The following is a 15,394-nucleotide window of genomic DNA, read 5'->3' on the forward strand; positions in this document are numbered from 1 at the left end:
GCTCGTCCCATTAGCGGATGCACCAACCGGAGGTCCTGCATGGAGATCAGTCAGGCTTCACTGTAGGTTTCTGTCCTGCACACTCACAGCAGCTGCAGTGCTCACAGCGCGGCGTGTCTGAATATTACTGCTGCTGCAGCTCCGTGTTCGAGGCTATACAAAAAAACTAAAATTAAGAAAAACCTCCGCGTGTGTTTTCCTCCTCGTGTCCTCTTGGAATGTATCCGTCTGCTCTGAAGTCTCACTGCTCACTGAAATGCGCTCTCGGATGAACCGGACCTGTCGATTCTCGCCGGCAACTCCTGCAGCATCCTCTTAAAAAAATCCCCTTGGCTTCTATTCTTTGTTTTCTTTCTTTGTTATTTAAATCTCACACGGGACACCGACTGACTGCAGCCTGATTAAATGGATAATAACGCTGCAAATTCGGAGAAATCTCAACTGATACACGAGAAGAGTGCGAAAATGTATTCTCTCAAACTACAAAGGTGGGTTTTTTATTTCATGTTTTTTTCAGCTGCATGGAGAATAATGCTGCATTAAGTTACATGCACGAGCCCAATGTTAGATGTGGCATGCTGTTCAAAATAATATTTAAACAAAAGAGACAACATAACTATTCAATATGTCAGGTTTAATGATAAGGTGTGTTTCTCTGTGATGTTTGTGCGGAAAATCAAAAGTCAATATATATATATATATATATATATATATATATATATATATGTACACATATAAACTGTGTAAGGCATGGTGGGAGCAGTCGTCACCGTGGTGCATGTTAAGCAGGCTGCCGCTCTTTGTTTTATGTGAATGAACAAATTCATTTCCATGCTCGGCTTGTTTCTGGACAGCCATGTGACAAATGGCCCCCGCGGCCAGCTCACTGAGCAGTGCTAAAAACTCATCATCTGTCATTAGAGGAGGCGAGAGGCATGCGCACTGCACGCGCACTGCACGCGCAGTCTGATGGAGACAGTAAACGCATGTATGTTTATACACCTGCACGTGAAGGCGCCACGAATTAACACATGGGCGGTTTATTATCCGTGAGGGAAAAATATCAGGCGTTCAGACAGATATTGACCTTTAATAAAATAAACATATTGGCCTATAATGCCATAAAACATCATTTTAATCAATACAAATGATTATAACAGTCATGTTCTTTCGAGGAAATGAACTGTCAAGATCCTTGTTCTGCAAAAACGATATAATTATATATATATATATATATATATATATATATATATATATATATATATATATATATATATATATATATCATATACATCATAAAGGTTTTCAATAATATACAATTATAAGTGCGCATTTCGCAGCTATAATAATAAAATACACATTTTTAAATAACAAATTAAATAGAAAAAAACAAATAAATGAATTTATGATCCTAGGTTTTTCATCACCATATATGCAAAAAAAAATTAAATCAGCAATTTCTTCGTTTGTTCAACGTGAAAGCTGCAGCAGAAACACACCTGCGTGTTTTTCTACATCAACACTGATTGATAACATTGGAAATATCGGCCCACATGAGGAAAATGAAACACAACGGAGGGAAATTATTTTGTTATTACACATCATCAGTTTAGGCCTCGTGGTGTTCACCCATCTATTTAAAAACGAGATGAGAATGAACTCTTTCACGCTCTCATGTCAGCTGTTTCTCACTTTTTAGAGACAAATACAAGATGTGCTCTGAAGCGAGGAGAGAATAAAAACATTTACATTATTTGTTGTTGTCGCAGACAGTTCAGGCCCCTAAAAAAGTCCCCATCATCAGGAAAACACATTTCTAGAATTTTGTATTTGTGTTCAGAAAAAGGCGATGTGCAAGGTGGTGTCGTGTGCTTTTTAACACGTGCATGTTCGTGCGCGTGTGAGTGAGGGGGGGAGAGAGAGAGAGAGAGAGAGAGAGAGAGAGAGAGAGAGAGAGAGAGAAGTGCATATGGCATCACATTTGGGATTTCATGCACCATTTGCACCGTGTGTGTTTGTGTGCGTGTGTGTGTGTGTGCGCGCGCGTGTGTCATCTTCATAATTTTTTCCAGCTGGCTGCAAAGTGGCTAAAGGAAGGTGAAAGGAAAAATATTTAAATCAATTAAGTAAGAAAATAATTGGTAGATTAATTGATTATGACGGCAGTGGCAGCCACATGATTAATGACGTTATCGATAAATGGAAAGGAGTTTATTATCCTCAAGCATCAGCAGAAGTTTGTAAATCCACAAATGTTCTTATTAATCCACTAAACCTGCTCCTGGGATATCTATGAATTACGGCGCTTTATTTCTTCGTTGGTATTGAATGCTGCATGAGACCAGCCTGCTTCATGACCCTGCTGTATTTACCAAAAGCCTATTAGTCGGATCATTCACTCACTGTTAATTCTGATATTTCTGGCAGCACCTGAAGGCAGCATAAGTAGCTGAGGGTTAATGGGAGTCTGGCAGGAGATAATAAACCAGTGGAGCCAGTCCGGCCTGTTAATGCACTTTGGTCACCAGCCTGGTGTTCTGGTAGCTAAGTTATTTAATTAATATCATTTAGGGTTTAACCTAATCTAGTTAAGATAAGTGTAACTTAATGAGATCATATTCATCAAAACATCTTCTCAGAATACAAAATCATGATTCAAATGTCTACCAGAGACAATATGTATCAATACCGATATAAAATGTTGACTTTGCATCTTAAATATTTTAAAAGTAATGTGAATATTTAGTATTTCCAACAAGACTGAGCGTCTACAAGTCACAGCAGTGCTTTGTGCTAAATGCATGCTAACATGCTAACAATGACAATGCTAATGATGCTACGTATGCACGTAAAATGTTTAGCATGTTTAGTATCTCAGTTTAATGCGTTAAATGTAACATTTGCATACTAAAGTACAGCCCAGGCCGATAGGAATGTCGTTAGTTTTGCAGGGATTGTTATAAACGAAAGTCATCGACAACCTGAACCTTTGACCTGATGATGGCACCAGATAGTCAGAGAATCACCAAAATCATTACGATTCATCCTCCGGAAACCGTTAATGTCTCTACAAAATGTCACGAATCTTTAAAGACCAACGTAATTATGATATTGTATCAACTGACAATCACAGACGGTTATGTTTTTGATAAATCAGGACTAGAATCACAACAGTTATAATTAAATGACTTTTCCGTTAAAGCCGCTGGACCACACGTTGTCATTTCTCTGCTCTGCAGCAGTCCTCCTTTCTCCCCGCAGGCACTGTTTTTTTGTCAGATGCATAAAGTATTGCAGTAAAATAGAGTTCTGATACAGCAGACTGCAGCTGTAATAAAATGCTGGATGCTTATTGTTTGAGTGGACATTTCTTCGGAGGGTCTCTTCATGTCACATCATTTCACAGATGGCTGAATATTCCCTCAGATCTCTGCACACCTGCCCTGCGGCGTTATTGACAAACAGATGAACTCCAGTATTTCGGACACCCAACATGTGCACAAGAACTTAATGCAGCCGTTAATACAATCTTAATGGAACAGGGTGCAGGAAACGCCACAACAATTTCTTCTGCTAAGACATTTGAGATTAAATATGCGTCATAAGGCCATAACAATAACCGTAAAAGCTCTTTATTACCTTCGTATTGCTCATTAAAGAGAAGTATGCAGCTGTTGTGTTGGTTGTATTCAAACATGAGATGATGCATGATGCACCAAAGGTGAGGCAGAAGTGCTCACTTATAAAGTGTAGGGTTAAATAAGGGCGTTCGCTTGTTTTTTTTTACGTTTTAGACTCGATTTGAAATTCAGAAAGCACATCTGGGCAGGAGGAACCACGACCTCACACAACAAAGAGCTGTTCTTCTTACCCGAGTTAAAGAATGTAGGACTCAAGGACATTGTTCTGTGCGCACAAAACCAACAAATGAACAAAACAAATATACGTCAAATGTGAAAAACGATAAAGTTTGTCTGCGTTTCCCTAAATCAAGTCAGGACAAAAAGGAACAAACTTAGCAAAATGCTAACAAGCAAACAAAAAAACTGTCTTTTATGAAAACAATCTTTTACAATTGAGGGTGATTTTGTTTTACTGTGCAGTACTAAAGTAGATATGTATCTTAAAAATGAATATAATGCGGAAAATACATTTGTTGTACAACGGTAACGCCTCATGGCCACACTGAGTGTCTGTGGTTGTATTTGGATATTTCTTTTACAAATCTATTTTTTATCTGCATAATGAGAACATGCTCACATTTGAACATATTGCTTTAAGGCTGCAGAGCACTCGAGTGTGTGTATGTGTTGTGTGTATAAAGGTTGTGTGTGAGTGTGTGTGTGTGTGTGTGTGTGTGTGTGTGTGTGTGTGTGTGTGTGTGTGGTGTGTGTGTGTGTGTGTGTGTGTGTGTGTGTGCTCTCATGTCTCAGTGGTATAATTGAACAGAATCTGTTTTCCACTTGGCTGATTCTTTTCAGTTTGGACCTACGTATATATGTGTGTGTGTGTGTGTGTGTGTGTGTGTGTGAGATAAAGGCTAATCATGAAACACTAGCAATCTCCCATGTGAGGTGTGACATAAAGTGTGTGTCCGTGTGCGGTTATCTCAAGTGAGCCCAGATTAGTTTCTTTCCACCTCATTAGCCACATCATCGCAGCTCCCCCTCACTGCACAGCAGCAACCTGGATGTGTGTGTGTGTGTGTGTGTGTGTGTGTGTGTGTGTGTGTGTGTGTGTGTGGAAAATGCAGAAGTCAGTGTTTCGTTCTGTTCCTTTGATTAAAATCCAAATGAATGTAGTTGTATGTGGTCAAAGCTGAGGGGTAATTCTCAGGTTGAACACAATCACTGTGACCAGATGTTAAAAACGTCAATAGTCTGATGTGACGCTGATAGATTGAGAATAATCAATAAGTAGTATTAGTAGTAGTATTAGTAGTAGTAGTAGTAGTAGTATTAGTACTCAACGTATCCTCATACAATAGAAATAGAAGAAAGGTTTCTCCTCATTTCAAGTTCAGCAAAGCAAAATAAACCTCTGACATTACAGGAAACCAGTTAGTTAGCTTTAGGAAAAGATTGTGAAATATTTTGTTTAGTTTACATTAATTTTCTGGAATATCGAGTGTTGAACCTTTAACTACGGTAGCAGTAAATGTACTTCACTCCGGTCCGAGTTGTTAAAATTCAGCGAGCCCCGCTCCCTGTCAGCGTTAATCGATTTCACCTGTTTCTTCTTTACTAGATGAGCCCGTCTCGCCCATTCTGCCACTTCAGTGAACATTGATTGTAATCCACTTTGTCAGGAGAATATCTGCTTCCACTAAGTGTTGCTCTTCCAAACAATACTGTGCTGCGCAGCGACGTTTACTCCCAAAATCAATTCCACTCAGTGTCTTATATACTGTAGTAAGTGAGGCAGTTACAAGGTGAACAACAACCACCCTAAATGCCAATATGTTGCAGCATTATATCACCTTGTATTAACAGTCATGTTGGCTTATTCTACCAGTGTAGTTTCACCACAGCAGAACAAATTCACCTCAAACTAGTCAACGGTGGGAGAAGCTTTTAGATCGCTCAAGTAAAAGTTCTACCACACTGTGAAAAAACCTTCTGGATTAATATTCCTGCTGCATTAATGTGTATGTTGCACGTTAACTAGTTTAATCTACATCAATGCATCATATTCTATAAGATCGTCACACGTTTGTAGCGTCGCCGTCCTGTGAGAACCTCGTATCTCTAAAAAGAAAAATCCACCTCTTGCGTTTTTTAAAAATCAAAATCCAATTATCTTTTCTTCCCGTAAAACAAAATTAAATCTGCTTTCATAAGCTGCTACCGACCAATTTCAACCAATAATAGCATTTACATCCATCAAGCTACTTCCAGGGAGGAGTGTGTGGAGCGCTTTAATTTCCGTTTCACGAGGACTTTCATTTGGAGCATGTGTCTCAACACGTTCGGTAGACGACTACCAGACTACGGTAAATACAGTTAAATCCAAAATGAGAGGATCCTCTCCTCTGAGCAGCAACCTTGAAGTCAACGGAGGGAAACATGTTTGGAGTCATACTTCTGTGCCCCTCCATGTGGTCTGTGTGCTTTTCTTTTCATAGTGCCACTACAAACACACACCTTCTCTTTGTCCCCAGCAGCTCCTTTCCAGACTCCAAAGAGCAATATCCCGACTTCCCCTTCAAGAACGGAGGCGTGGCCGGTGCCATCGAGCTGAAGCGGCCCGTCGGCGCCCACTGCCACGGGGCCAAAGGCCCGGCGCGCGAGGAGAGCGGCGACAGGCTGCTGGCCAAGAAGAAACTCTACATCGCGTCGGCCGTCTGCCTCGTCTTCATGATTGGCGAGGTCATAGGTAAAAGTTTAGAAGCTCAAACCTCAGGGACGAAACAGAGCCAGAAAATCAGACTGAAAATACAGAATATAGCAGTTTTCTGATGTACAGTTATGTATATTTTGAAATAAAACAGTTTAATGCTACTATACTACTACTACAGTACGATTTGTGCAACTTATAAATGAGGTATGAAACAAATAGAGACACATTGAAATGACAAACGTTTGACGATCATAAGTGATGTTTAGTGTGTCTGGATTTGTACCTCCTGCAAAGCTTACATCAGACATCAGAGAAGCACGTTTAATATGGTACGGAAGCTCATTAATGACAAAAATATTGAGCGCGCGCAAGCAATAATTTTAAGCACTCATCTATAAGTCGAGAAGGAGCTCACAGGGAGTAATTCATGAGAGCAAAACAACTTTTGAACCGTGAGAATAACAGATGTTTTTAAGGACACAGGAAGGAATTGACCCTTCGCTAAGTCCCGCCCCTCAGACACAGACTGTCCAATAGGCTCTCATGCAATAGTTTCACATGTTCTTCATTTTCAGGCTGGTTTTGTGGATTTGGAGCTAGTCGTGGTTAAACGTTGTGTGATAGTGATACTCGTTACCCGAAGAGGTTTGAAGAAGATATATGTCTCTACCTTAAAACCTGTGGCACTAACATTAGCAGAGCGTTAGCACTTCTATGCTAAGCTAGCTACTGAATGTATACTCGTGCTGCAGCGGGAGTCGGGGCTTAGCGAGGGGTCAATTGTGTTCACAAGATTACAAGAGTAGCTGCACATTTCTCTCTAAGAAACTACAAAGAAGAAAAACTTTTTTATTGCCTAGAATAAGCTATAAAATGGTAAAGCAGTCTTTGGTTGATTGCCCAGATGTTTATGATGATATAAAAGAATATCATATATTTTTTCCCTGAGGCATTAAAGAGGATCTGAATACATGGTTACATGGTTTGTAGCTGCATTAAATTACACGTTTTATAAACCTTTAAATGGCTCAGATAGAGATAACGGTTGTTTAACAGTTGGTGAATCTCTCCTCATCAGCAGGTTCTTACATTGAATGTGTCTGGAGATTGTGGTACGCTTCATCCCAACCTGTAGAAGCAACTTGATACAGGTTTTATATATTTTTCTTTACCTACTTTAGCAGTAAAGTTATCACATGCCACGCAAAGATTCAGCTAAAAGTACAACAGCTGTTTTAGTTTGCAGATGTGAAGCGTGCATCAGGATTGGATCTTCACGTCGTGGTTTTTGGTCGTCGCTATCTTGTTTTTTTGCAACCAGAAGTGACGCAAGACGATGGACTTAAGTACAACCGAAAGCTGAATTAGACATTTTTAGGTGACCAAAATGTTACAATTAACTTTTATAAACTGTAAAAAAAACACAGCGAAAGGGTTAAAGTTCTGAGACGAAAACATGGACAGCTCACAGACCGAACAACGCTGGGGTAGAGACCTGTCAATCACAACGTAGCCCCGCCCTAAAGCATAAATGGACCATAATTTACTAAATGAACATCATGCTGTATTGAAGAAGACTTGAAACTAGAGATTGAGACCATAAACTCATGTTTACAATGTTTACTGAGGTAATAAATCAAGAGAGAAGTAGAGTCATTTTCTCATAGACTTCTATACAACCAGAGGAGTCGCCCCCTGCTGGACATTAGAGAGAATGCAGCTTTAAGGAACTTCTGCACTGGCTTCACTTTTCAGACCCGTGTGGTCGCCGCCTGTTTTCAAAGCTATAACGGTAATACTGTTTTCTCCTGGTTTCCTGCAGGAGGCTACCTGGCCCACAGCCTGGCCATCATGACCGATGCGGCCCACCTCCTGACAGATTTTGGCAGCATGATGGTGAGCCTGTTCTCCCTGTGGATCTCCTCCAGACCGCCCACCAAAACCATGAACTTCGGTTGGCACCGATCAGGTCAGAACGAGAGATCGGACGTTTATGTGTGGGAATTTTGAATTACGAGCAAATCACAGTTATCTTGCGTGTGTTGGTGTGTCTGACACTCGTCTTTCTGTTGAAGCTCTGCCTCTGAGGGATGTCCTCTTGTTATTTAACTTCATGTCCTCCTGCGGTGCTCAGATAGACGTGTGTGTGTAGAGAGTGTGATGAACTGCATTACAATATAAAAGTAATTAAGATTCCCGCCTCTCCTCTCCTCTCCTCAGAGATCCTCGGGGCATTCATCTCCGTCATTTCCATCTGGATTGTTACGGGCGCTCTGGTCTATTTAGCCATCGAGAGGATCGTACGCAACGACTACGAGATTGATGGCCGTGTAATGTTGGTCACCTCCGGCTGTGCCGTCATCGTCAATATAATGTGAGTGGTTCTCAGCAATGATGGCCGTTGACATTGTATATTATGCCGCTATAGTGAAGGCGGAGATTAATAAATGTTGTTTTTTGTTTTGTCAAAGGAGAACAAGGGTTCTTAGAGCTCAAACCTTAATCTTCATAAATGATTCAATCCTAAGAGAATAATCAAACTACCTCTTTCTTTTCTGCAGCATGGCCTACATCCTCCATCATTCCACCACCTTCCACGCCCACGGCAGCGGCTACCAGCAGATCGACGAGGGCGGCCAGAGTCCCCCCGTCGCTCACGGCCACTCCCACGCGCTCCTCGGCGGCCACAGCAACACCAGCGTCCGCGCCGCCTTCATCCACGTGGTCGGAGATCTGCTGCAGAGCGTCGGCGTCATGGTGGCAGCGATCATCATCTTCTTTCGGGTCAGATATAGATCACATTCATGTTCGGGTGAGACCGAAAACGCTTTAAGTCCTGGTTTGGAAAGAATATTTCCTAGTTTAAGGTCTAAATACTGTTGCAGGAGCTTTTCTGTGAAATTAATGGAAACACATTGAATTCATTTTGTATTTTACCTGAATATTCTCTGTAAAAACCATTTACATTCATGCAAGCTGTTCCCTTTTCTGTTTGCCCTGGGCACTTTAATGGCTGCTGACTGTGGAAAAACACCATCTGATGCCCATTTACTTACTGCTTAAAAAGCTCTTTTCTCTCTTTCAGCCCGAGTACAAAGTTGCAGATCCCATCTGTACGTTCCTGTTCTCCGTCTTTGTCCTCTGCACCACCGTCACCATCCTCAGAGACGTCTTCAGGATACTCATGGAAGGTACTTCTCCTGGAAACTTTTATTCTCTATTACTGAAAAAATGTTTCGGTTGGGAGAAGAGAATAAAAATACCAATGTGCCCGATGCAAATACTAAAGTCCATAGATGTCGTTTCACCGCTGCAACAAAACTAATTACTGACTTGGGAAAAAAAACATTAACACAGAAGACATTTCGTGTTTTATCTCGTTTTCAATTGCTCTGAAACCGTCGTGATTTCATTGGAATTCGGTGCATTCATGAGTCAATTCAAAACAAACTTTGAATGTAATGATGGGATGTCTTCAGACACACGCGCTCCAATCGTGGGTTGAAACTAGCAACCAGGATCCAGCTAAATAAGTGCACGGACCTCTTTTCTTTTGTGAACACGCATTTCAACTTTATGCAGAACAAAGAACACAGATGGTCACATCCCGGGGACGCTTTTTGGGACATCTTTAAAATTCCCTGTGCACGTCTACTATTACAGGTCCCCTAAATAGTACTGAAAATGTTCTACAAACCTTTGCTAGTGAAATAAACGTTTGGTGCAAACTAAAAACATGATTATTATCCTCACATTACGGTATTTTTTTGCGTATTAATTTGTGTCCGGCTGTTTTTCAGGCTCCCCTAAAGGAATCGAGTTTAACTCGGTGAAGGAGGTGCTGCTGTCCGTGAAGGCTGTGAAGTCGATGCACTCTCTGCACCTCTGGGCTCTGACTCTGGGCCAGGCCCTGGTGTCTGTGCACGTGGCCATAGGTAACGTACCGTAAAGATCTACGACCTACACTCATGGATTATGAGGCGATGGGCTCCCCGAGCACAGACATGCGAAGGGCCCCACCTCCTCTCAGTTATTAAGCCTCTCGTTAATCATTGGTCATTATATGTCTCATCATTGTAGCTTTGTCTCTTTGTGGTCATTTTGTGTCTCTTTGAAGTTGCTTTATGCCATTATACACCATCTATATCAGTGTTCATCCTACACGTTCTCCAGTCTGATTTCATATTTCCACATTTCAACTACAATCACTAAGTTCCTCTCATGAAGAACGTAGAAATGAGAGAAGCGTAGTACAACAAAATGTAGTAAAATCAGACTCACGGCTTTGTTTTCTGCTTTCTCACTTCATGTCAGAGGAGGGTGCCGACGCTCAGTCGGTGCTGCAGGAGGCCACTGATCTGCTCCACACCAAGTTCGGTTTCCACAGCATCACCATCCAGGTGGAGCTCTACTCCGAAGACATGAGCCACTGCTCCCACTGCCAGGACCCCAGTGACTGACACCGATACCGGACCAGACCGGATACCCGACAGCGACACCAAACGGCTCAGGCATCATTTCTCCATTGTCTCTGGGTGAGCTGGTGCAGTGACAGCTGTAATCACAATGCAGCTTCCTGTTAAAGGAGTAGAAACTATTTTGGGTATTTATTTTTTGTGTGCCATTTAGTCACGAGACAGCGAAATCATCCATGTGTTGGTAGCAGAGTGCTGGCGCTGGAGCTCCATGCTAACATGGGACTAAGCCTTACAGTCCTCCAATAAAGTCTCTATTAAAAATGTAAAATAATGCGTAAACTCTAATCTCTAAATGGAGCTTTTACCAAATACTGAGAATAGAATAATTGAAACTGCATACTGGGTTGATAAGGTGCTGGCTTGTAAAAAAAGAAAATATGCAACAGAGCCATAAAAACCTCCATCTTGACACCTCAAATTCTGAACCTAAACAAAAAATTGCACTACGGCACTATTTAGATAAGAGGGAAACTAATTCTATAATAGCATCATTTGGTTGCAGGACTAGTTTGCTGGCTCACAGCTAGTTTACAGTAGTTGCAAATAAGTTAAAGACCTTTTTACAAACTCAATAAGGAAGTTGAGTTTTACTTGCGCTTGAGTGTCTTCTCAGTGTTTGTCCAGTTTTGGGTGATACGCCGCCGTAAAGTTTGCATGAATATGAACGCGACGGAGCAGCAGGGGTCCATCTCGGGCACCTTTTGAAGGATTCTTGTTTTTTATTCCACGTTTGACATCCAGATCAGTTTTTCCCAACTTTTTCTATCATTGAGTAGACTGAAGACCCCTGACTAGGTGACATTTTAAGGATATTTCATGTTATATTCATGGCAATACAATAACAGTAGAACTGATAAACTGTACAGTTAACTCGCACAAGTGAACGCAATAGGGAGTTTGTTTAAAACGAGTGATTTGGATTGTAGTTTTGAGTGTCGGGCAGATTATTTCCTGTGAATATTGCATCAGAGATGAGTTTTCCTGTTTTTTTTGGGAACTTTTAATACAAATATCTGTAATTTTTTATCAATCATACATCTTTTTTTGACATTGTACTATTAGCTCTTTGGTTGTTTTAACTGCGTATTTTTTCTAATTTTTAAATTCATATCTTAATTAAAAATCTAAACTTAAAAAAACTATTTCATGTAGTTTTCTTCACAGACTGAGATATAAGACAACTGTTTATCATTTTTAAAAAGTTGTCTCGGACCCTTAAAATCAAGAAGGCCTCCCGTGAAGCTTTGGAGACCACTAACTAACCAGTGATCTAGATTATCACACTTTTAAAATTAAATATAAGAATAGACAAGTAATGCAGCGAAGATTATATTTATGCAACTACTTCAGGGGGGTTTTGTTTTTGCAGTCTCTCCCAGTTGATAAAAGTAACTGCTGGTTGAAAACACTGCCTGATTTCATATGAATTAAAGGAAACTGCCAGATGTAGGACCACATACGTACTTATTTTCTACAGTAACTTCCCTCATAATGCTACTTTTACACGATCGTAACGCAAAATCGTAATAAATTAGCATGTGCTAAACTGTTAGCATGGAGCACCTGGTGTCATGTTGTACCAGAGACACATGGATGACTTTTAATGTCCGACTTTACCAAAAGGCCCGTCTACCTCCGGACGCTCACTCTACAGCTCACTGCCATCTTTGTTCCATTAATCTGCTTTCCCACTAAAAGTCCGACAGGAATCTGCAACACTAGCCGGTCATGAATTCACTTTTTTTATTTTGCAAACTCGTAATGTCTTGACATTGTAAAATACAGACGTACGTGAATTGTGACAAAGCAATAGAGTGCTACAGGAATGAGTCCCGAAACCCAGACATGAGTCAGTATTTTTTAAGCTTTTACGTGACGTAAAAAAAGGCGGTCGCTAACAAGTGGCTAAACGAGACGACGAAACGTCATCAGGCCGACTAGTCCGCATTCAAAGCGAGGAAGGAAACAAGTGTGATGCCCACTTCCTGGTTGGCCTTCAAAAAACAGCTCATCCCTGCAGCACTCTACGGTGTCATTGTTGATTTGAAGAGATTTAACGGACCTGCAAACCTTTTTTTATTTGGAGGCACATTGTTTAGCTGTGGATGGAAAATATAAAAGTGTATTTCTCATTTCACCATGAGCTCTCGTCTGGAGACCTAAACTGTTCCACTACTCCCTTTAAACATCAAACTGCTCTGTACCTCGTCGTACTAGGCCGACTAGAAGTGTTATATGTCTTATTTCTAATAATTCAGCTAAATGTTGACTTGACCAATCTCTCTACTTGTACTGTACTTCGTTTTGTTTGATCACATCATGCCAAAGATGAGGAGTCTCCATTTCAGAGGGTCACGAAAAAATGGATTATTCAAGTTAAGTGGACCCGTAGATTTGAGGATGAAGGATTGGTTGAGATGTTTCTTAAGATAACAGCAGCCTCAAAACTCATTAAGGGCTACTTTAGTTCCTTTTACAGTTTTGTAGCTTCGCAGGCATTCTTGCGTTCCCTTTTGGGTTTGTTTGCTCTTCTGTTTTTATGAGAAGGGTTTTGCCTGATAGTGGGATCTGTATTGATAAGTGTCAGACTGAAAAAGCATTCAGCGTCTTCCACTCCGGGCTGACATTCAGTTCTGAGGGCAGAAATGATTTAGTCCTTCGGTCGGACGATTAGTTTCAGCCTCAAGCAGTCATCCATCTCATTTGTCTCTCATTCCTGCTTCAGCGTTACCCATCCATCCACTATATGTCTGTCTGTTCCACCAGCTTTGACCTGTCTAGCTGTCCGTCCATCGGTCTATCCACCCATCCATCCGTCCATCCATCCACCCATCCATCAATCCATCCATCAATTGGTCAATCCACCCATCCATCCGTCCATTCATTCACCCATCCATCAATCCATCCGTCCGTCCATTGGTCAATCCACTCATCCATCCATCAATCCATCCGTCCATCAGTCCATTCATTCACCCATCCATCAATCCATCCATCTATTGGTCAATCCATCCGTCCGTCCATTGGTCAATCCACTCATCTTTCCATCCATCCGTCAATCATTCAATCCACCCGTCCATCCGTGTTTTGCAAGTCTAGGGGCCCTGGAGGTTGGATTTTCAAAATAAAATCCCCGAAAAGCTAACCTAAAACCAGGAAATGAGTCAGCATGTTTCCACTTCAGGTTCCCCGTCTCAAAGTCAATAGGTTTTTAATGAGATGCTTAAAATAAGGTCTGTTGTTTAACACAAGCTGAAGTTTGTTCTACGATATTAAATACGTCAGTGAATACACACCTTTAATGCATTTTTAAGCTTTTACGTGTCTGTTGTGTTGAAATGAAACTACTAAACGTCATCACTATTTCAGCTCTCCTTCAGCTCAGTGGTGGTGACGTGAAGTCATGTGACCGCGGTGTAGTTAGCCTAACGTTAGCTTTTTGACTTCTGGCGGTTGCATTCACGCTTCAAAAATCCTAAAAGTGGTGTTTATTTGTGAGGATTATCTTCTTGAACTACAGTAAACGTGTAAGTATCATAAACATTTGTTTGCCACAGAGATTATTTTCCACAATAATCCAAAATCCACTGCAAGAATCCCAACGGCTTTTAGTCGAGGGAACCAGAGCGATGCTAACTTCTGCAGAACTCTATGACGCTGATGGTCTCCCATTATAACTAAGACACTTGAATGACACCTCACCTCCTTCACTGTGCCCTTTCGCTCAAGCCCTCACACTATGAATCTCCTTTCAACACATGTCATGGTTTGCACATATCCCGCCCTCTTTCCATATCATTCCAGCTCTTCATACGTCTCCGTAAGACAGCAGTGCAGCGCAGCTCCCAGACATTTATCAAGCAATTCCATTCAGCCTCCAGCTCCTCAAGCCACGCAGTTACACGCATCACTGCAGCAGCCTTTCAGCAGAATTCTCGAGTTAGTTATGTTGTTGGCAACTGGCCAGAAAGGGTTGCGTGTTGAAGGAAATGGAAAAAGAGTTCATCCTCTGGGGAGCGAGATTGTGCCCTTTTAGTTTTAGAATTTCTGGGGACCAAGAAAACCAGCCGGCCGGTATCAGTTAAAAACGTTGGACTTGAGTAAACAGAATAATTGGGATCATTTTTGCAACCGTAAGAAAAGCCAACGAGCCAGTCGACATGCCTGTAATGTTCCGCAGCCACCATGAAAGTCTTGATGTTGTTCATTGCTCTCAGAGAAAGGACAATTGTACATTGTGAACTCCTAGCCGACGCCCATTCTGATCCGAACACGTGCATGGTTGTTAGCCGTTATTCAATATCATGTACAGTAATGATAAGTTTCCTCGTTCAACTGCCAATCAGAATATGTTGATACACCGTGCGGAGGATTAATCAAAAGAAAAGGTTTCTTCTTTAAAATTCTATATTTTCACCAATTTTTAAGGAGATCCTGTATATTGAAATACATTTTTCCTTTTGAAATAATGCAAAATGAGAATATATATATGGACTCAACAGCTAAGATAAAACAAAGTGAATGTAACACAGACCAATGCATTTTACTGTACACGTTTTGATAAACATGCATTCTGAAGT

At 41.1% G+C, this 15,394-nt stretch overlaps 1 protein-coding gene across 1 annotated transcript; it reads left to right on the forward strand.

Moving 5' to 3' along the window:
* Positions 1-405: 405 nt before the first annotated feature.
* Positions 406-10,799, forward strand: slc30a2 (solute carrier family 30 member 2; the record flags this gene model as incomplete). Its single annotated transcript, XM_079180607.1, has 8 exons — positions 406-488; positions 6,161-6,375; positions 8,162-8,308; positions 8,560-8,713; positions 8,901-9,123; positions 9,425-9,530; positions 10,140-10,274; positions 10,654-10,799. 8 exons carry the CDS (start codon positions 406-408, stop codon positions 10,797-10,799), a joined length of 1,209 nt encoding a protein of 402 aa, XP_079036733.1.
* Between the last annotated feature and the right edge of the window lie 4,595 nt (positions 10,800-15,394).

The sequence above is a fragment of the Pholis gunnellus genome (assembly GCF_910591455.1).
Source record: "Pholis gunnellus genome assembly, chromosome: 19".
NCBI lineage: Eukaryota > Metazoa > Chordata > Actinopteri > Perciformes > Pholidae > Pholis > Pholis gunnellus.